This window comes from Macaca thibetana, chromosome 11 (genome assembly GCF_024542745.1).
Source record: "Macaca thibetana thibetana isolate TM-01 chromosome 11, ASM2454274v1, whole genome shotgun sequence".
Taxonomy (NCBI): domain Eukaryota; kingdom Metazoa; phylum Chordata; class Mammalia; order Primates; family Cercopithecidae; genus Macaca; species Macaca thibetana.
In genome coordinates, this window is record NC_065588.1 from 10,474,315 (window position 1) to 10,496,857 (window position 22,543).

Below are 22,543 nucleotides of genomic sequence, written 5' to 3' on the forward strand. Positions count from 1 at the left end.
AGCCAATCAGGACAAATACAGAATGCGAGGTCCTGTTCCAGCCAATGGAAACCGGATACAGCAGTAGGGTGGATGCGACAGGTTATAAATGACCCTGTCTCCTTCGCTCGGTGTACACTCGTGGCAAAACTGCTGGCGTGTGTACCCTTTCTGCAGGAAGTAAAAAATGGCCTTACTAAATAAATTAAATTTATGTTCAAGTGCCGTTTCTTTATAGCACCGGGAATCAAGCATTTCAAACAATTTGGAGGCAAACCATATGGGAATACATTCTCTTCCAGGGGTGGTCTCCAGTCCTCTCTCAAGAGGGAACGCGCTCCCCTACCTCATTGAAGGGGCCCTCAGGTATGAGAAATTGAGACCCACCTGGTGTGAAGAATAAACCCGGACTCTCAGCAACACAGAGAGGAGAAAGAAAGAAAGAAAGAAAGAAAGAAAGAAAGAAAGAAAGAAAGAAAGAAAGAAAGAAAAAGAAAGAAAAAGAAAGAAAGAAAGAAAGAAAGAAAGAAAGAAAGAGAGAGAGAGAGAGAGAGAGAGAGAGAGAGAGAGAGAGAAAGAAAGAAAGAAAGAAAGAAAGAAAGAAAGAAAGAGAGAAAGAAAGAAAGAAAGAAAGGAAGGAAGGAAGGAAAAGAAAAAGAGAAGAAAGAAAAGAAAGAAAGAAAGAGAGAAAGAAAGAAAGAAAGAAAGGAAGGAAGGAAGGAAAGGAAAAAGAGAAAAAAGAAAAGAAAAAGAAAGAAAGAAAGAAAGAAAGAAAGAAAGAAAGAAAGAAAGAAAGAAAGAAAGAAAGAAAGAAAGAAAGAAAGAAAGAAAGAAAGAAAGAAAGAAAGAAAGAAAGAAAGAAAGAAAAAACTGGCCAGCAATCTAGCTTAAAGGATCCTTACATACTGCGGTGATGACTCTGCGCACAGACCAAGCAAGAAGAAGCTGCGGGAGCCGGTGAAGTATTTCCTCGGTGATCGGGACTTAAAAAAAAAAACATGCCTCAGGACAGTAAAGCATTCCTTAGTTAGGACATACCAAAGAGAGAGAAACCGCAGGGGTGGTAAAGTGTTCCTTAGTCAGGATGTCTTGGAGGTTAAAAATAGGTGAGAAATCCCCATGGGGGGTGTTGAACCTCAGAAAGAGGTGAGGAATCCCCATGTGTGTGTGTGGGGGGGGGGGGGGGTTGAACCTCACACAAATCTCTGGTAGTAAGAAAAATATTCAGAATCCCCCTTTCCTTTCTTCTTGGGGGAAGAAAGAATAGCTCCACTGCTGCGGGTCCCTCCCCTAGGGGAAGGGGAAGGAGAGGGGAAAACAGCAGCATAGGTGGTTGGCATGGAACAGGAATCAAAATAAATTTAAAAATGTGTAAGCAAAAACTCAGTTGTATGTAAGAAAACCCAATTCCCCCTGAGGAAGAGAAAGAGTTGGAGTCCTTTAACAATTAGCTGCCTGTTTTTCTGTAGCTAGTGAGTCTTATCTCTCCCTTTCCCAGGCATTGTGAAGACCCGTTTCTCTAGCTGTGCAGCTGCAAGGTCACTAGACAGATAAACTCAAGTCGCAAAACATGCTTTTCCTTGAAAAGTAAGAAATGATGCCAAACCCTCAAAATCAAAAACAAAAAAAGAAAAAAAGAAAAAAAAACTTTAAAAAAAAGGCGAAAAAAGTGATGCAAGTCTCAATTGAATAACGTCTTTGTTTCTTGTTTCTGTAATATGCTTCCCCCTGCACAAATCTTCTCCCACCCACGAAATGATTAAAAGGTAACTTGACTCTTTGTTCAGGGCTCAGTCGTTTGGATGTTAATCTGACTGGTCCAGTGCACCTAAATAATAAATATCCTCCTCAACCCCTTGGTCTCTCTGATTTCTTATCTATCATACTACATTTCTGGGGGTCACCCGGGATTGGAGATGACAGATTTACTGTCCCCTTTGCCTGCAGTTCTAGAGCCCCAGGGCCAGGGGAGACCCGGAATGCAAGGTGTGCTACAGGTGAGCTTCACTCGGATGGAGACCGGCTCTCCCCATGTGCTGGCACCCTGCCTGGCAGTGCAACGGGACGGGGCTGCAGGACAATACCAGCACTTCAGAAACTGCGGTAAGGAGTAAAGGCCCAAGGCAGGAAATCCGTGCCATAGGGATGAAGAGGAGCTTGATCACCTCCCAGGGACCGACCACTAATCCAACCCAGAGGGGCTGGGGGCGGTAGAGGACCCATTAAAAGTGGCAGCATGATCCCCAGAGGCAGGGAAGGCACTGCCCATGCTGTGTCTCTCTGCTATGGCCCTGCCCATGAGGCAATTTCCTGTGGAGGTGGGGGTTGCACTCTCAGGGATCTGCTGGGCTTCTCGCCCTTCACTGATCCCGCGGGTGTTGGTCCTACCTTTAGAAATTAAAACAGCACCCCTCCCCCAGCCCATCCACTCTGGGCTTATGGTGGGAGAGGCAGCCTTGGGGATATCTGAATTGCCTTTGGGATCTCTCTTCCTTTGTCCTGGAGAATCATGCATGTTTGCAGTGAAATTGTTCTATGGTCTGGTCCTGTGGACTCTAAGAAATCTGACAGTCGTTGGTCATTTTGTCCCGTTTTGTTTATTTCCTTTAGTCTCAGTTGGCAGTGTTTCCGCTGGTGTAATCCCTTCTCTGTTCCTGGCTTTTATGGAGAAGGTTGATCATCTTTACACAGTCCTCTGCATGCAGATGTATGTATTTGGAATCGAACAGTTTTCTATGTAGCCTTTAAAGCTTGAGGCATAGAGTGCACAGTCTCCCTTCTGCATTTCAATTATTGTTAGTCTAGAGGAGAGAGAATTAAAAATTACAAACATGATTTTATTAATGCAGGAAAATAAAAATGAATCATACCTATTGAACTTCAAATATAGGAACTTAATACCATTTTAGGAGATTTTAGGACCGTGCCTAGTCCTAATTTATAAACAAAATATAGCCAACTCAGATAATAAAAGTAAAAATTGTAAATAAGGTGCCACTCTTTTTATCATACATTGGAAACTAGTCAATTCTGAAGTATAAAATCTCTTCATATGTATACCCAAGTTAAATGAAAACTTTAAAATGTTTATTTTAAAACAAATATTTAAGTGAGAAATCAATTCAGAATTCAATTTAGAATTTCATACTGTGTTTTGTGGAAAAATAAAACATATTCTTCAGATATATGCAATTTTACTTGGTAAGGAAATGAAAATAAAACCTCAAATCTTCTAATACATACACACATTCACAAGTGTGTATATAAGGGTGTGTGTTTGTATGCATGCGTGCATGTGTTTAGGCGTTTCACGTAGAGATTTCTATATCTATATATGTGTTTTACTCTGGCATCTTTAATCTTTTGGAATTACATGATTAATAATAATTTGTTTTCTTTCATAAGAGATGGGAAATAGAAAGCTCAAGAAAGAGTGAGGATGTCACTTCAATGTAAAACTGACAAAAAATAGAAATATTATGGTCTGATGCTATCCCTATTTAAAAGGACAATGTAATGACCTCTGTTCTGTAATTGAACAATCGACCACTGTAGGAAGAAAACTATTTTTAAAGAGTTTTTGCTTTGTTGTTTGTTTGTTTGCTTGTTTTTTAAGATAGAATCTTGCTCCACTGCCGAGGCTGGAGTGCACTGGTTTAATCTTGGCTCACTGCAAACTCTGCCTCCCAAGTTCAAGTGATTCTCCTGTCTCAGTTTCCTGAGTAGCTGAGATTACAGGCATGTGCCATCACATCCGGCTAATTTTTGTATTTCTAGTAGAGATGGGGTTTCACGATATTGGCCAGGCTGGGCATGAACTCCTGACCTAAAGCAATTCACCCACTTTGGCCTCCCAAAGTGCTGGGACTACAGGTGTGAGCCACTGTACCCGGCCCCAGACTAGATTTTTTAATAACTGCTCTTACTAGGTTCAGTCTACATTAGAGTCCCTTTCTTTCCCTCCCTCCCTTCCTTCCTTCCTTCCTCCCTCCTCCCTCCCTTCCTTCCTCCCTTCCTTCCTCCCTTCCTTCCTTCCTTCCCTCCTTCCTTCCTTCCTTCCTTCCCTCCTTCCTTCCTTCCTTCCTTCCCTCCTTCCTTCCCTCCCTCCTTCCTTCCTTCCTTCCTTCCTTCCTTCCTTCCTCCCTCCCTCCCTCCCTCCCTCCCTCCCCCCCCCCCCTCCCCCCCCCCTCCCTCCCTCCCTCCCTCCCTCCCTCCCCCCTCCCTCCCCCCCCCCCCTCCCTCCCTCCCTTCCTTCCTTCCTTCCTTCCTTCCTTCCTTCCTTCCTTCCTTCCTTCCTTCCTTCCGTCCTTCCTTCCCTCCTTCCTTCCTTCCTTCCCTCCTTCCTTCCTTCTTTCTTGACAGTGTTTTGCTCTTGTCGCCAGCCTGGAGTGCAGTGGCACAACCTCATCTCACTGCAACCTCTGCCTCCTGGGTTCAAGCAATTCTCCTACCTCAGCCTCGTGAGTAGCTGGGATTACAGGTGCCTGCCACCACAACCAGCTATTTTTTGTATTTTCAGTAGAGATAGGTTTCACCACGTTGGCCAAGCTGGTTTTGAACTCCTGACCTCAGGTAGTCTCCCTGCCTTGGCCTCCCAAAGTGCTGGGATTACAGGCATGAGCCACTCCACCCGGCCTCGTTCTTTTCAATATCACTTTGTCCATGTGTTCCTTCGATTTCTGTGTCTGTTTTTTCATGCTACTTTCATCACACTTCTGCCAGAGTACCTAACAACACTGGATTATTTGCTTACAACTACATCTCTGACTAGAGTTTGAAGCTCCTAAATGAGTTTTATTCTACTCATCTCTGTAGTTTTCTCTGCATAATTCCTAGAAATTGTGTAGCAGTCAACAAATAATTACTACATGCATAAACAGAAAGTTAGTATGCCAGTCGTTTTGCTTCTGAAAGAAAGTTTTGTCCTTGTAGATAGGAAAATATTGAGAAAATATGATACAACTCTTATTTTTTTTTTTAGAGAATCAATGTTTTTTCTGTTAAAAATAAACTTGCAAACCGTACATAAATGAGGACGTCGTGTATCAATTCTAAGGTATACTGGGGCTTCCAAATTATAAACAGATAATGAGGAAGGAAGGTAAGGAGTTCTTGCTACAATAAACACAAGGGGAAAGTTGAAAAGAATACATGAGAGTAAAAGGTTGTGCATTGATCATTGTCAATTAATCATTAAAGTAGCAAAGTAAATTTGAAAATCAGTGAAAAGAGCACTTTAAAAAAGTGCCAGACTTACTATACAAAATAATTCTCTAATAAAATTGAAATTAAATTAGAAATCAACAATAAAAATATGTCTGAAAAATTCACAAATGTTGAAAACTAAATGACACATGTTAAAAATCAATGAATCAAAGAATGCAAAAGACAATTTAGAAACTATTTTTAACTGAATGGAAATTTAAAAATAGTATCTTAAAATATGTGGGGATGTTGCCAAATCATCTCACGTATTAATAGTATAACTTTTATTAGAAAAAAAGTTTCAAATCAACATCAGCTTTCAATATAAGAAACTAAAAAAGCAAATTTAACCTACTATAAGAAGACAGTAAATAATAAAGATCAAAGCAGAAATCAGTGAGAAGAAAATTTTTACCTCAATGGCAAATAAGCACAAAAAAATGCTACTTAACATCATTGCATTAGTAAAATGCAAGTTAAAACTACACTCATATACCAAAACACATCATTTAGTGTGTCTAAAATTTATTTATTTATTTATTTATGAGATAGGGTCTCGCTCTGTCACTGAGGCTGGAGTGCAGTGGTGCAATCTCGGCTCACTGCAACCTCCGCCTCCCAGCTTCAAGCGATTCTCCTGCCTCAGCCTCCTGACTAGCTGGGATTACAGGTGCCTGCCACCTCGTCCAGCTAATTTTTGTATTTTTAGTAGAGACAGCGTTTCACTACATTGGCCAGGTTGGTCTCGAACTCACAACCTCAGGTGATCTGCCTGCCCCGGCCTCCCAAAGTGCTGGGATTATAGGTGTAAGCCACTGCGCCCAACCAGTATAGAATTTAAGAGGCTAATCAAAGCAAGTGTTGACTAGGATATGAAGCAACTTCTCTCTCAGATTTTCTCTTACATACAGATAGGTAGAAAGTAAAATTTGTAAAATATCACCACCACTTTGGATAACAGTGTGGCACTTTTAAAAAGGTTAAATATATACTTATATGATTCAGCCATTTTGTTTCTAGGTGTTTATATTAAGGAAAAGAAAGACTTTGTTAATATGATACAAGTACTTGTACACAAATATTATTAGCAAGTAGCATTATTTGTAATGATCAATAACTGGGAATTACCTAAATATACATCAATAAATGAAGAGATAAAAGGTAATTAACTCTTTACTCATGCAATGAGATGGCTGAATCTCAAGACAACTTTTCTAAGTGAAAATAAGACTTTGCAAATGATACATATTGTATGACTTCATTTATATTAAATTCTATGAACTGCAAACTAAAGTGGCAGAAAACTGACTGACTGGAAAGAGAAAGAGGTAAGTACGTAGGGACACAGAGGAGAAATCACAAAGGTGCGTGCTTAGAGAATGTTTTCCAGGTTAATTATCTTGATGTTCTTAATGGTTTCATGAGTATATATATATATTTCTGGAGACTTATTAAATTGTGTACTTTATATATGTGCAATTTATTATATGTTAATTATGTCTCAACATGTCTGGTAATAAATTCAGAAAGAAATGTATGTGATACTTAACCTCTCTGCTTCTGTCTCTTTTTCTGTAAAACGAACATAATATTAGACCTGCTTTGCATAGTACTTACCATATACTAAACAATTTATATTACTTATAAGTATTTGTGTTGGCTACTCTACAATGAATACAACTTTCTCCCAAATTTAGGGCCTAAGCACTTTTTACTAAATCTATTAGAACATGCAAATGTCTTGGGATTATGTGAAATGAGTGATTAGACTTATTACAGGGAAAGCTTAGGACAAAAATTCAAAACTAGAGACCCATTGGGTCAAAGACTTACAGGTTGGGTGAGAGAATGGAGCCATCTTCCCACTGCCAAGATCCATTTGTTGGAATGTGTACTAATCCCATCCAGTGATATGACTTCACCAGTTTAAGTAAATCCTGTTTGAAATCACAAATACACTATAAGTGAAATCAGTGTTCATAATTTTAGTAAACGCCAGACCATAGCCATTTCATCTGTTCTCACATTTGTAAAAACATGCATTCGGTCCCCCAACTAGCATAATTCCTGTCTGAGCACACATACATGATACCTGCAATTTCTTTTTTTTTTTTTTAATTATACTTTAAGTTCTAGGGTACATGTGCACAACGTGCAGGTTTGTTACATGTGTATACATGTGCCATGTTGGTGTGCTGCACCCATCAACTCATCAGCACCCATCAACTCGTCATTTACATCAGTTATAACTCCCAATGCCATTCCTCCCCACTGCCCCCTCCCCATAATAGGCCCCGGTGCATGATGTTCCCCTTCCTGTGTCTAAGGGATCTCATTGTTCAGTTCCCACCTATGAGTCAGAACATGCGGTATTTGGTTTTCTGTTCTTGCGATAGTTTGCTGAGAATGATGGTTTCCAGCTGCATCCATGTCCCTACAAAGGACACAAACTCATCCTTTTTTATGGCTGCATAGTATTCCATGGTGTATATGTGCCACATTTTCTTAATCCAGTCTGTCACTGATGGACATTCCAACATTCCATCAGTGGAATGTTGATTCCAAGTCTTTGCTATTGTGAATAGTGCTGCAATAAACATACGTGTGCATGTGTCTTTATAGCAGCATGATTTAGAATCCTTTGGGTATATACCCAGTAATGCGATGGCTGGGTCATATGGTATTTCTAGTTCTAGATCCTTGAGGAATCGCCATACTGTTTTCCATAATGGTTGAACTAGTTTACAATCCCACCAACAGTGTAAAAGTGTTCCTATTTCTCCACATCCTCTCCAGCACTTGTTGTTTCCTGACTTTTTAATGATTGCCATTCTAACTGGTGTGAGATGGTATCTCATTGTGGTTTTGATTTGCATTTCTCTGATGGCCAGTGATGACGAGCATTTTTTCATGTGTCTGATACCTGCAATTTCTATGCTTTGTTATTTTCAATGAAGAAAGATTTAGGGTTGGTATTAGAATAACCAAGTCATAGTGTCCCTTATATATTCCAGGTTCATATTCCAATGATTTGCCTCAGATGTTAGGATTAAATATAGGATGGGAAATTAAAATAAATACTCAACCTGGTCCTCTTTGCTGTATACTTTCAGAAGGCTGGCATTTTGAGACATACAAGAAGCCTGGCTCTCATACCAGTTTTTACTCTCATTAAAAAACTGGTAGCAGTTATTTTTATAACATATCCAGTTTTTAGGACATGGGCCACAGTAACTTTCTAGAAAAGGAAAATATATTATTAATTCTACATATCTGAACATTATAGCAGATTTTATCTAGACAAATTAAATGTCTTTTTCACTCCAACTCTAAAATTTCAGATTATTAAACTATCATAGTCATAACCAAAGGCACATCTCTACGTATTCATAGAGAGATGCCAGGCTGGGCGTGGTGTCTCATGCCTGTAATCCTAGCACTTTGGGAGGCCAAGGCAGTTGACTCACTTGAGGTTAGTCAGATACCAGCCTGGCCAACATGGTGAAAACCTGCCTCTACTAAAAATACAAAAATTAGCCGGTGTGGTGGCGCATGCCTGCAGTCCCAGCTACTTGGGAAGCTGAGGCACGAGAATTGCTCGAGCCCAGGAGGTGGAGGTTGCAGTCCCAAGTACTTGGGAGGCTGAGGCATGAGAATCACTTGAAACCGGGAGGTGGAGGTTGTACTGTGCTGAGATCACCCCACTGCACTCCAGCCTGGGTGACAGAGTGAGACCCCATCTCAAAAAAAAAAAAAAAAAAAAAAAAAAAAAAAAAGAGAGAGAGAGAGAGAAAGATGTCAAACCACACCTAAGTAGCCTCTATTTTTTACAAGTATTGGAGAGAGAGAGAGAGAGAGAAAGATATCAAACCTAAGCATCCTCTATTTTTACAAGTATTCCCTCATTGTTAAAAGGAAAACAGAAGCCATAGTGTATTACAGACTAGAATTAATTATTTAATTTTTCCTTTTCTTACATCATTGAATACATGCCTACACAATAGTGTAGGTAGATACATAAAATATATGTTCTAAAACATTTAAAAAATTCACTTACCAGTCAAGGGAATTTGAACTTCTTGGTTGAATAATGCTATTAAAATAACCATAAGTATTAAAAAGTTTGTATTGTTAGTAATTTATACTATAAGCAAATATAGTTTACACATTTCTGGACTAATAGCAAAAATATGACAAAGATACATTTAATATTTCTAGTTTATGTTTCTGTGTTTCTGAATACTAACAAAAGTAATACATTACAATTGTTAAATTAACAATGTTGCAATCTACTTCTCTGTTATCACTTACAATTTAGGAATACGGCACTCCATATTGTTACCATAATAATGAAACGGATTCCCATAGCTACAGCAATGAAACAGCAGAAAAAAAGTGGAGATGCTGTCAAAGAAAAAAGAGACAGATCAGAAAAAGAAGCATAAAGGGTTTGGGTATCTTTGTATTTAATATAAATATTAGAGGTTTTTTTCTTTTTTTAATGAGAAGGTAGTATTGATCCTTTTTCTGCCTTAATTATTTTTCCCAGAACAGAGCATAAATATTTTGCAAATGATCAAAAACTAGAGTACAACAATGTAATATTTCCTTCTATACTTCTCTACAAGTTCCCCAGTCATCCCTAGAGTAAATTATGCTTATGATTTATTATTTTTATGCAGATACAATAATAAACATAAACAAAGAAGGAGGAAGCATCATCAAGATGGCTAACTGCAGGCACCCAGCACTCACTTCCACAAGGGACCAAAACAACAAGTAGATAACCACACATTGAATAGAGTGTTGAAGGGAGAAGGCTGGAATTCAGCAAGAAAGTGACCAAGTCTCTCTGAGGCACAGATGCTCAGGGCGATAGCATAGAAAGGGAAGAGAAGCAGGTGACATGGATCAGCTTAGAGCCAAGAGGGACTCTCCATTGAGGAGAAAAGGTAAGCAGGAGCTCCCCAGGGGTCCACATTCCCGTTAGAAATACCTGCTCTCCTAGCTATAGGAGAGCTCCACATTCTTCACAATCCCTGAGTCCGGTATAGGGAGTTGACTGGAATCCACATCACTGCATTATTGCAGGGTGGGAGTTCACACTGGGTTCCCTCCTCTTCTCTGGAACACAGGCTGCAGCAGCACTGCACCATTTTGAGAGTGTAGCCACCACAAAAGTACACTCTGCCCTGGGGCCTAATAGTTCCTTTACCTTTACATCTTTGGGGCCCAATAGCTTCTGCATCTTCACATCCCTGGGGCCCTGCTGACATTCCACCAAATCCACCTAGAGGACTGCAGCATAGCAACACCAGGTGATCCCAATCAATGGTGTAGTCATGACCCTTGCATCAAGCCCATACAGAGCCCTTTGTCCAGGGAACAGGTGATGCAGCCAAGTAGAGAGTCTGTCCTCAGCATAGACAGAGTCATGCATGTGCACCCCAGATTCCCAGAGCCACTTGCTTGGGGCCCACGGCCACCACGGCCAGCAATCCCACTTTCTCCAGCAGCAGGCCAGAAGAGCATGGGATGATAAATTCAAAATGCCAAAAAAAAAAAAGAAAAAAAGACCTCTGCCAAATAAGAATACTGTATTAAGCAAAGCTATCCTTCAGAAATAAAGGAGACATATTCTTCCAGACAAGCAAAAACTGAGGGAATTCATCACCACTAGACTAGCCCCACAAGAGATGCTTAAGGGAGTCCTATATCTAGAAGTGAAAGGACAATGTCTATCACCATAAAAATGCACAGAAGTATAAAACTGGTAGAGCAGATACACAAATAAGAAAGAGAAAGGAATCAAATCTTATTACTGCAGAGAACCACCAAACCACAAAGATAGATAATGATAGAGGAGAAAAAAAATCAATGGGTAGGCAAAACAACAGGTATACTGGAGAACAATGAAGAAAATGACAGAAGAGCAAGCTGGCTGTGAAGAACCCTTTAGCTATTATCTTCTCACAGCAACATCAAACTAAATAACTATCCAGGCAAGAAAGTACCTTCAAAAGAATTCAAGAAATTAGGTGAGCTATCACAGTACCCTGATTTTGGCATGATAAGAAGAAAAAACACATTAAAGAGGTAAGAAAAGACCGTCTTGCCTTGCCTAAACACCCCTCTTCCAAACCCAGATACTGCAGTGCTTGGAGAGAAACTGCCTGCTTGGGAAATGGAAATAAGAGTGTGGGACTTTGTGTTGGAACTTAGACCTGGCCCCACCACATTGGAACACAGCAAAAGACAGAGACCCCACGGCCTTTGATTCCACACCAGTGCTCATACGGGCAGCATTTTGACCCACGTGGGCCAGAGAGGAATCCACTGCTTAGGCAGGAGGAACCTTAGTCTCAGCCCATTTTATCACCAGCTGACTAAAGTGGCCTTGGGTCTCAGGAAAATTTCAGTGGTTGCAGGCCATAGCAACCATGGCCCTTGGGCAAGCCCTGGCACAGCACTGGTCTGGGAAGCTGTGGACAAACAGAAAACTTACCAAACCCAGAGAAAGATATGAATAAGCACATACAGGAAGGTCAAAGATTAGCAAGCAGATTCAACCCAAATAAGATTACCACAAGGCATATAAAATTTAAATGTTCAAAGCTTGAGATAAAGTGAGAATTTTAAAGGAAGCAAAATTTAAAAAGCAAAATAAATATAAAGAAGCTTCAACACATCTGTTAGCAGACTTCTTAGCAGAAACTTTATAGGCCAAGAGGAAGTGGGGTGACATACTCAAAGACCCGAGGAAAAAAACCTGCCAACTGAGATACCGTACCCAATAAAACTATCAACATGACAGAGAGAAAAAGTATTTCTCAGGCAAACAGAAGTTGAGTGAATTTATTCTCACTAGACCTGTCTTACATGACATGCTAAAGAGCATTTTTTCAGTCAGAAAAAAAGAACATAAATGTGCAATAAGAAAAGATTTGAAGGTACAAAACTCACTGATAAAAGTAAGTATACAGACAAATTCAGAATATTCTAATACTTCAATTGTGGTGCCTCAACCACACAGATCTTATAAAGATCAAAAGACAACTCTATCAAAATAAAAGTAATTATAATTTGTTATTAGATAGTCAATATAAAATGATGTAAATCCATGCAAACATAAGTCAACATGTGAGAGGAGATGGAGTTAAAGTGTAGAGTTGTTTAGTTTTTTGTTTCGTTTTGTTTTTCTTTTCTTTGTGATCAAGGTTAAGTTGTCATCAGTATAAAATAATTGCTATAGTTATAAGATGTCCTTGTAAGTCTCATGGTAACGACAAAACAAAAACCTATAACAGATACACTAAAATTACACTAAAATGAAAATCAAGGAATTAAAATACACTGCCAGAGACAGCAACTTAATCACAAAGGAAGACAGGAAGAAAGGAAGACTTACAAAACTACTAGAAAACAAGGAATAAAATGGCAATAGTAAGTTTTTACTTACCAATAAAATATTAAATGCAAGGGGGCTAAATTCTCCAAGTAAAAGACATAGAGTGACTGAATGGATTAAAAACAACAAAACTGAACAATATATTGCCTTCAAGAAACTCACTTTGCTCGTAAAAACACACATAGACTGACAGTATAGGATGAAAACAGATATTCCATGAAAATGAAAACCAGTAAAGAGAAGGCATAGCTATACTTAGATAAAGTAGACTTTAAGTCAAAAAGAGTAAAAAAGAGTCAAAGAAGACCATTACATAATGACAAATGGGTCATTTCAGCAATATAATATTGTATTTATAAGTATACATATGCACCCAATACTACAGCACTCAGATATATTAAGTAAATATTAATAGATCTGAAGGGAGAAATAGACTAATACAATAAGGGTAGAGGAGTTCAACCACACATTTTAAGCAATGGACAGATCGTTCAGAGAGAAAATCAGAAAAGAAACATCCAAGTAAAACTATAATATAGACCTAATGAACCTTACTAAATGTACAGAACATTTCATCCAACTGCTGCAAAACACATATTCTTATTATCATCATATGGAACATTCATCAGGATAGACCATATGCTAGGTGATAAGTCTCAACACATTTTCAAAATTCAATATTATATCAAGTAAATTTTCTGACAACAATGGAATAAAACTAGAAATTTATAACAAGAGGAACTTTGGAAACTGCACAGATACATGAAAATTAAACAAAATGCCTTTGAACAAATAAACAAATTCAGTAAAGTTTCAGGATACAAAAATCTACATACAAAAATCAGTAGTGTTTCTATACACCAATAACAAACTGGCTGAAAAAGAAATCAAGAAGTCAATTCCATTTATACCTACAAATAATAAAATACCCTGAAATAAATTTAATCACACAAGTGGAAGATCTCTGCAGTGAAAACTATAAAATACTGATTAATGAAACCAGAGAGGATGCAAAAACATGGAAAGACATCTCATGTTCATAGACTGAAAGAATATTGTTAAAGTAATTATACGACTCAAAGCAATCTATAGATTCAATGCAATTCCTATCACAATACTAATAACATTCTCTACAGAAATAGAAAAAAGATCCTAAAATTTGTATGGTACCACAAAAGACTGAATAGTCAAAGCAATCTTGAACAAAAATGAAGAAAACTGGTGGCATCACATTACCTGATTTCAATATATACTACAAAACTATAATAACTTAAACAGTATGGCATTGACATAAAACTAGACATTTAGACCAATAAAACAGAATAGACAATGCAAGAATAAATCCATCTATTTACAGCCAACTGATTTTTCCAGAAAGGCACCAATAACATACACTGGGAAAGGACAGGCACTTCAATAAATGGAGCTGAAAAAACTGGATATCCACACAGAGGAATGAAATTAGACCCTCATCTCACACTATATAGAAAAATCAACTCAAAATGGATTAAAAGTAAGAACTGAATCTATAAAAGAACTGACTTAAAAGTAAGAACTGAATCTATAAAACTACTAGAAGAGATAAGAGAAACACCACAGGACATGAGTCTAGGCAAAGATTTTATGGGTAAGACTTCAAAAGTACAGGCAACAAAAGCAAAAAGAAACAAAGGAGGCTGTATCAAACTAAAACACTTCTTTGCTGCATAGGAAACAAGTGACAGAGTGAAGAGACAACTTGTAGAATGAGAGAAAATACTTGCAAATTATTCCTCTGACAAGAGAACAATATCCAGAATATACAAGGAATTCAAACAACTCAACAGCATCATCAACAACAAAAACTGATTTGAAAATGAGAAAAGGATCTGAATAGATATTTCTGAGAAGATAAACAAATAGCCATGGATATATTTTTTGAAAGTTCAACATCATTCATCATCAATAAGATGAAAATCAAAACCACAATGACTATCATCTCACCCTAAGTTAGAATAGCTATTATTTAAAAAGACAAAAAATAACAAATGACAGTGAGGATGCAGGGAAAGGCTAATGTTTATATAATGTTGGTGGGAATGTAAATTAGTATAGCCATTATGGAAACAGTATGGAGGTTCCTTAAAAAACCAAAAATAGAACTACCATATGATTCAGCAATCTCAGTCTTTCTCCAATGGAAAGGAAATCAGTATATTGAAATAATGTCTGCAGCCCCATGTCTATTGCAGCATTATTCACAATAGCCAAGATATGGAATTAACCTGTGTCCATTAACAGATGAATGGCTAAACAAAATGTGTGTACACTCTCACACACACACACACACACACACACAGAGGAATACCATTCAGTCATAAAAAAAAGAATGAAAAGAATGAAATCCTATTATTTTCACCAACATGGATGCGTCAGAAGTACATAATGTTAAGTAAAGTAAATAAGGCATGGAAAGATAAATACCGCATATTCTCACTCATATGTAGGAGATCCAAACTTTTAGCTCACAGAATTAGAGAGTAGAATTGTGGTTATTTAAGGCTAGAAAGAATAGTGAGGAGGAGAAGATTAGGAGAGGTTAATGGATACATAATTATAGCTACATGTGGGCTTTTTCTAGTGTTCCTATAGCACTGTAGGGAGAGTACAGTTAAGAGTAATTTATTGTATATTTTCAGATAGCTAGAAGAGAAGGTTTTGAATGTTCCCAACACAAAGAACTGATAAATGTTTGAGGTGATGGATATGCTAATTACCTTGATTTGGTCATTAGACATTGTATAGTTGTATGGAAATATCACCGTATCCCTTAAATATGTATAATTATTACATGCCAACTAAAAATAAATAAAAATTACCATTCCCCTTAGCTACATATTAAAAATACATTTTAAAGAAACTATAATATACAAAACATCCTATGAATTTTTTTTTTTTTAACCTAAGACAATATCCTGGTGATTAGTTCCCATGGTGTATAAGGATACCAAATTTATAAATAGCTGCATTGTATTTCACTGACAACTCTGGACAGAATCTAATTTTTGACAGACTTTGAATTTTTTTTCCAGTGGATATTTAATTTGTTTCTTAGGTGTTGCTATTAGAAATAATGATACATTTCATACCCATCTGTGCATATTTTTGAGTCCCTCTCTGGGATAAATTCCCACAATGATAATTGCTGAGTGAAAAGGCATGTGGGTTTAAAATTTTGGTAACAATTGAATATTTTAGTCCAAAAAGGAATTTTTACATATAGCACTTTGCATTCCTTAAATTAATTCTTGTAAAGTGATGCTATTCGTTAATAATTTGTTTCTTAGTTTTTAATCAAAATTGAGGGGTCACCTGTTGTTTTGCTTTTCATACAAACTATATAAAGGTCTATTATCAATAATATTCTGCTTTGAAAAAAGACATTGGAGAGTACATCTTCTTCACTGCAGTCAGAAACAATTCTATAAATAATAATCTAGCTATCACTTCTACAATATTTAGGAACATATCTCTGGAGGATTTTTAAAATATCTTTTCTGTTTTTCATTTCTATTTAGTTTTCTTTTCAGTAATCTCTTAGAAATTCCTGCCTCAATTATATTATCGTGATAAATAAACTCATCACTTTTTAGGCCATGAAAATATTCTAAACTCAATAGCTTTTAATACCATAATTTTATTATATATTTTAATATTATATTAGAGTTCATGGGGGTATTCCTGCTTTCCTGATGAAGATAAAGTAAACTGAATGATTGTCATTGATTTAATCACATAGTTTCCAAGATTCATTTGAATATACTGAGAGTAGACAAATGGAACATAGGACTTACCGTTTTCTCTACATTTGCTTTTGATTACTGGACATCTTTGCTTTTGGCATCGTGTTGAAAAATCACTCTTTGCTAGACCCAACTTATAATTATGAAATTCACTCATCTCTAGAAAGAAAGAATTCAGGCTTATATGAGTCATGGCCTTTCTGCTATTTGGTGCATACATTTTAAAAATTCCACTTGCCATTTCCATCTATGTACTTCTCATGACAATCCTTTTTAAAGCACAACATGAATTTATTTTCATTTTATATTACTACATTATTATGTTTACACTTTACTATATAAATAAAATTACATTTATGCCATGCAAAGTACCCTCAGCAAATCCTAACTAATTTTAACTATTAAAATTAGTTAATTCGTAATGTATAATGAAACCTAACATTACCAGAAAGGGACTTGGTATAGTGAAAAGACATTTTGGAGAAAGACATGTATTTAAATCACCTATTCACATATACAAACTTAATATAACTTCATAAATAATCTAGCTTTTGCATCCCAGTTTCCTAACTTGCAAAAGAAGAAAGAAATAAAAAAGAAAAGGATACTATTACAACCCAGTATGGGTATTTTAAAAATGAAATAAAAATATAAGGAACTTAACATCAATAACATCAATCATTTAGTAAGCTTTTAGTAAATACTAGTGTGTCTAATTTTCTTTTATTTATTTATTTATTATTTTTTATTTTTTGAGATAGAGTTTCGCTCTTGTAGCCCAGGCTGGAATGCAGTGGCGTGATCCTGGCTCATTGCAACCTCCACCTCCTGGATTCAAGCGATTCTCCTGCCTCAGCCTCCTGAGTAGCTGGGATTACAGGCTTGTGCCACCATACCTGGCTAATTTTTTTATTTTTAGTACAGACGGGGGTTCATCATATTGGCCAGGCTGGTCTCGAACTCCTGAGCTCAGGTGATCCACCTGCCTCGGCCTCCCAAAGTTCTGGGATTACAGGCGTGAGCCACTGTGCCCAGCCGTCTAATTTTCTTTATAATGAAGGACATACATAGGCTAAAATAGTAGGATCTAACCCTTTAGAACAAAGACAGATAATCTTGCCGATGAACAAAATACTGAAAGAATCATTTTGCTCTCTTGAAATATTATTTACTGATGATTAATATTTTCTTAAAAGCTTTTTTTAAAACTTTTATTTTTGGTTCAGGGTTGTATGCAAAGGTTTGTTACATATGTAAACTCATGTCATGGGGGTTTGTTGTACAAAAGCCTTTTATAAATTAAATGATAATATGAATTATCTTTTATAGCTAAAATTAGACTTAGACATTGTTTGCACATGTAATATCTAACTCAGTTATTTTACATATGGAGTAAAGAGAGTAGGTATCACTTTATGGATGAAGAAACTGAGTATTAGAGATGGCCAAAATCATAAAGCTTATTTAATATAATGTTACCAACTGTGAATAAGTTATAAATGTATAAACACCTTTAGGATAAAAAGGGCTTTAAAATACATGTCACTTGATTTGAATATTACACAAATCTACTAAGATCAATATGGAATGTTTCATGCCTGTATTTGATAGAAAAAGAAACTAAACTAAACTACATAGAGGTTGCAGATTGACCCCATTTCAAATCTAGAGAGCGGTAAAAGTTTGAGTAAAATTCAAGTATGACTCCACATCTGTTTCACTATTTCAAGCTGGCCCAAATTGTGACTTTACCAAAATATAGTTAATAAAATAAAGGGAAAAAAAGTTTTTAAGTTTTGGAAGACTTGATTTCACATAAAATACGGACGTAACATGAAATCAACATAAATAGAACATGAAAAGAATCAGAGTAAATTGCTTGCCTATGCCTTATATGCTTGTATAAAATTCTTGGTATCTTAAAATTGTATACAAACAAAACTACACACTTATGTGGTGAAAACATACCCAAGTTGTGTCGAGGCCTCCGACCACGAATCCACCCCATCAAATAATTGTAAGTGCACGTCTACCTCAGAGAGGAATCTGAAGTCTTCAAAGCACAAAGGATTCCTGAATAAAATAAAATTGAGCATTTGTTTGTTGTTCTCTTTCCTGTGGTGAGAGAAAATATTTTGAATAGAAAAGTAAAATCCAGAAACTTTCCCCCTGTGCATGCCTCTAAGAAAAGAATAGAAATGACAATTCACATAAAGCCAGGCAAAAATAATTGTATACATATCTCTTGGTTGTAAAATAATCGCCAATTACTTCAAAATGTCATAACAATATAATGAATATATTAATTCACCTACATTGAGATATTTAACACAAATATTTTACATTACTGATATTAGATAACAGCACACACAGTTTTCTGTTTACAGTTATTTATTGCTTCTTGGCCTTTTAGCTAAGACCAAGTGTTTATAGTTGTTTATTTTATCTGGCAATAATTTAGTTTTCTTTCTGCTAGCTAAACTCAGGTAAGTTTTATGCACTTTTATTGAATGTCCTTTTCTAGTGCATTTTCATCCAACGTGCCCGTATCATCATCATCAACAACAAATTCTCATCACCATCATCATTAATAAAACCAATCTCACATGTTTATTTAGTAACATCTTAGCAATGCACAGCAGAGCTTCCAGAAAAAAAAACTAATAAATATGCATAGTGCTTAGACTTTAAAAATAAAAGCTATTTCATATTTGATTATGATAGTTGGAAAGCACAGATATAACTTGTTTCACCTTGCATGTAAAGATGTGTATCAAAGGTAAGTGCCCCTTACAACATCAGAAAACTCAAAAATTTGAGAATTCAAATTGAAACTCAATTCTTCTAATCCTAAAGGTAAAGATTCAATTTTTTCTAGTTTTTCTTAGAGACAAAGCTTCTTCTTATAGTAATATTACAACTTCTAATTCTTTAATAGGTATGTACTAATTCCCTATCATCAGATACAGTGATAGAATACACATCAGAAATGATAAGTATTCTGTATCCTCAGGAGTTCTATTCAAGCATCTAAGAAACAATTAGAATTACCTTACAGTGTAAATATTTTTATTTTTTTGAGGTCGAAATATAGTTTCTCATATCTTGAATAATAAACACACACACATACACACATACACACACCTGCTCAGAGAGGGAAGATCTTGATTCTTGTGGATAAAAGTCTTCTATAAAACTAGAAAATTTAGATATGTTCTCAGTTCCTGATCTAGAATTGAAAGTGGAGATACTCAGTGAAATTCTATCTTTGAGAAAAGTGTGACAAATGTTATAATCTCACCTTCCTGTGGAAAAACATAAACCACAGTACTTCCGCCTTATCACTATAGAAATATTGTTAATTTGGTAAAAGAGGTAAGACCACCCATGGTTGGATAAATGTTCAGTTGGTGCAAAAGTAATTTTAGTTTTGCCATTATTTTTAATAACATTTTAGGATTTGAAAATGATGATTTTAAATGATGCCATTTAATCCTAAATATTTTAAAGATTCAATTCAGTTCCAGTTAATACCTCAGATTTTGTTGTGGGACTTACAAAGCAGAATTCTAAATATACATTAAATTGCAAAGTCAAGACTAGGAAAATCACTATTGAAGATGAAGAAAACGTGGGAGCCTTGTTTTATTAGATAGCAAGACCTATGTTAAACCATATTAATAAAGGCAAAGTGGCATGTGGGACATAGATAGACAAATTGAGAAGGGAAAAAATACAGTCAAGAAAAAGTCATGTACATAGATTAAAAAATATAAGGTAACATTGCAGATAAAGTGGGAAATTAGCTTCTATTCAATAATTAGTCCTTGGTTACTATCACACTGGCCTTTAAGTTAAAAAAAAACCTTAGTTCTGGGAATTGTTAAATTTTAATATAAAAACATGAAATTGCATCTCTGTCATATAGACATCATATGCAGAAGAATTAGAAACTTAGATATATACCCCAGTACACATAAAAATAAGTGAATATATGAATTGATGCCAATGAACAAGATTAGCTAAATATATATTTTATTTGTTTATTAATTTAAAATACTAACATAAGACATCATATAAAGTAATATAAGATGAACACATTATACAATTTTAACAATAACCAAAGTTATTAATCTCAAAAACAACTTTCATGTGGTAATGTGTTAAAGTTGGACAATAAATTTATTCAACTTTTTTTTTTATTTAGCAAATACTATTTGCTACACCCTTTTCTAGGTCTTGAGAATGTCAAAGTAAACAATCCAAAAGAAGGTTTTTGCCCACATGGAAATTACTTTTTTTTTTTTTTAAAGACGGAGTTTCGCTCTTGTTGTCCAGGCTGGAGTGCAATGGGAGATCTCGGTTCACTGCAACCTCTGCCTCCTGGGTTCAAGCAATTCTCCTGTCTCAGCCTCCAGAGTAACTGGGATTACAGGCATGTGTCACCACACTTGGCTAATTTTTGTATTTCGAGTAGAGACGAGGTTTCGCCATGTTAGTCAGGCTGGTCTCGAACTCCTAACCTCAGGTGATCCTCCTGCCTCGGCCTCCCAAAGTGCTGAGATTACAGGCGTGAGCCACCACGCCCAGCTGGAAATTACTTTTTAGTTTAGGTGATAGAAAATGAAAAAGTACAAAACAAATTCAAAATTAAACAGGATAGGTAAATATAAAACAAGTTGAAGAAAATATATTATTTTCTGACATACCAAGATTCTTTTCAGCTAATCAGCATTTTCTATTAACTATTTTATATAGTAAAAATAGATCTATATAGAGGAAATTTGGGCTGATATTTTCTTACAACCACATTTTAACAAATATTTGGTTTTTGAAAGGAAACGAATAAATGTTTAAATGCTGGCTTTTTATGGGGAAAACTTGAATCACAGTTTCCTGAAGAGTTATTTTTATGTATGTAGTTTTCAATTGAATAGAGATTATTTGTCTCTTAAATACAGAATTGAGAAAAGGGGAAAGGAATAGGATAAAAAAGAACATTTGTATATCCTACTATTTCATTTAGTTCAAATGTCAATTTACAGCCAACAAGGAAGTCACAAAACATGCCTAAAAGAAGTTTTTTGAAATAAATACCATGATAAAGCTAAGCACCAGGAGAGTTATATTGTCATATGTAAAGAACCCTAAACCAACTGACAGAGTGTGGAAAGGATCCTCAAAGAAGAAAATTCTAAAATAAGTCCTGTATGTTGAGTTAAAACAATTACTTAGATAAAGAAATAGTATGTTAAAACTCCAATTTATTTCTCAATGTTGAACATATACTCACTTTGCTATAGTCATCATGATAAACTTGTTGGGGATTTGCTGGGCATTTGTACTGGTTTATGCTACGTGGAATTGCAAAAGGACATAGCATAGCTTTCAGAGATAATATTTTCTAATACATGAAATAAAACCCACACAAATGAATTTATGCAGAAAGAATAATTTGACTATAAAAGTACCTGAACAAACTTCATATAGACGTATTTATATAACTTTTAAAAACTATTGTTAGAAGAAAAGTTACAATATTTTGCAAACAGCCTGAGCTCAAGTTATTTGAGAACATCCATCACCACAATAAGCTCTTTAATTACGTTCATTAGTTGAGAAGAGCCAATAATCAACTAGCCTTTTTGATCAGTAAGCTAACTTGCACTGTGGTCTCAGAAAATCCTTCTCTTCTGGTACACAGGAAAGACTTAACATGCAGTGCAAGTTTGTGGTGAGAAACAGAGCTCTTGGCAGGTTGCTTGCTTCAAGCTGTGAGACTAAAACTGGGTGTGGTCTGAGGTGTTTACTGGACACTTGTCCAAATATGAAAGCATAAAATGTGTGGTTATTGCCAAGCAAAAATTTTGTAATCTTGACCTTTTGGTAAATGTGTTTGAATTGACAAAAGACATGTCAAAAAGGACAAATTTTTAAAATTCACATGGACAATAAAGAAAATAAAAGGGAGTGGAAGAAACAGAGCTGAGTCTTTGGATATGCAGGGGCATCTATGGCCACACCACCATGGTGCACCCAATGTTATCAGGACATGCATGGGCATATTGAAGCAGAAGTGAAACGATGACTAATGAAAAAGTAAAAAAGTCTGCAAACATTTTAAGAAATATATATATATATATATTTTCAGAACCTATTTTGCATTCAG

At 36.0% G+C, this 22,543-nt stretch overlaps 1 protein-coding gene across 2 annotated transcripts; it reads right to left on the bottom strand.

The window, feature by feature from the left end:
• Positions 1-2,188: 2,188 nt before the first annotated feature.
• KLRK1 (killer cell lectin like receptor K1) lies at positions 2,189-19,629 on the bottom strand. Of its 2 annotated transcripts, none has more exons than XM_050750257.1 (8): positions 19,519-19,629; positions 18,343-18,447; positions 16,426-16,533; positions 9,496-9,588; positions 9,242-9,277; positions 8,271-8,422; positions 7,018-7,121; positions 2,189-2,780 (listed from the first exon to the last, which is right to left on the bottom strand). In XM_050750257.1, the coding sequence occupies exons 2-8, from the start codon at positions 18,380-18,382 to the stop codon at positions 2,663-2,665; spliced, it is 651 nt and encodes a 216-aa protein (XP_050606214.1). In that variant the 5' UTR covers positions 18,383-18,447; positions 19,519-19,629; the 3' UTR covers positions 2,189-2,662. The 2 variants fall into 2 exon arrangements, with proteins under 2 accessions (XP_050606214.1, XP_050606215.1); XM_050750258.1 differs by having other exon boundaries at positions 2,195-2,780; positions 18,343-18,489.
• Positions 19,630-22,543: the final 2,914 nt, after the last annotated feature.

Bases quoted from the DNA above. Each gene is read 5' to 3' on its own strand.
- KLRK1 (XM_050750257.1), bottom strand. From the start codon at position 18,382: ATGGGGTGGATTCGTGGTCGGAGGCCTCGACACAACTTGG. The intron at 9,278-9,495 runs GTAAGTGATAAC...TTATTTTAATAG, and splicing joins GAGTGCCGTATTCCTAAATT to CATTATTCAACCAAGAAGTT. The intron at 2,781-7,017 runs GTAAGTCTTTGA...TCTCTCCTCTAG, and splicing joins TCCATTCTCTCACCCAACCT to ACTAACAATAATTGAAATGC.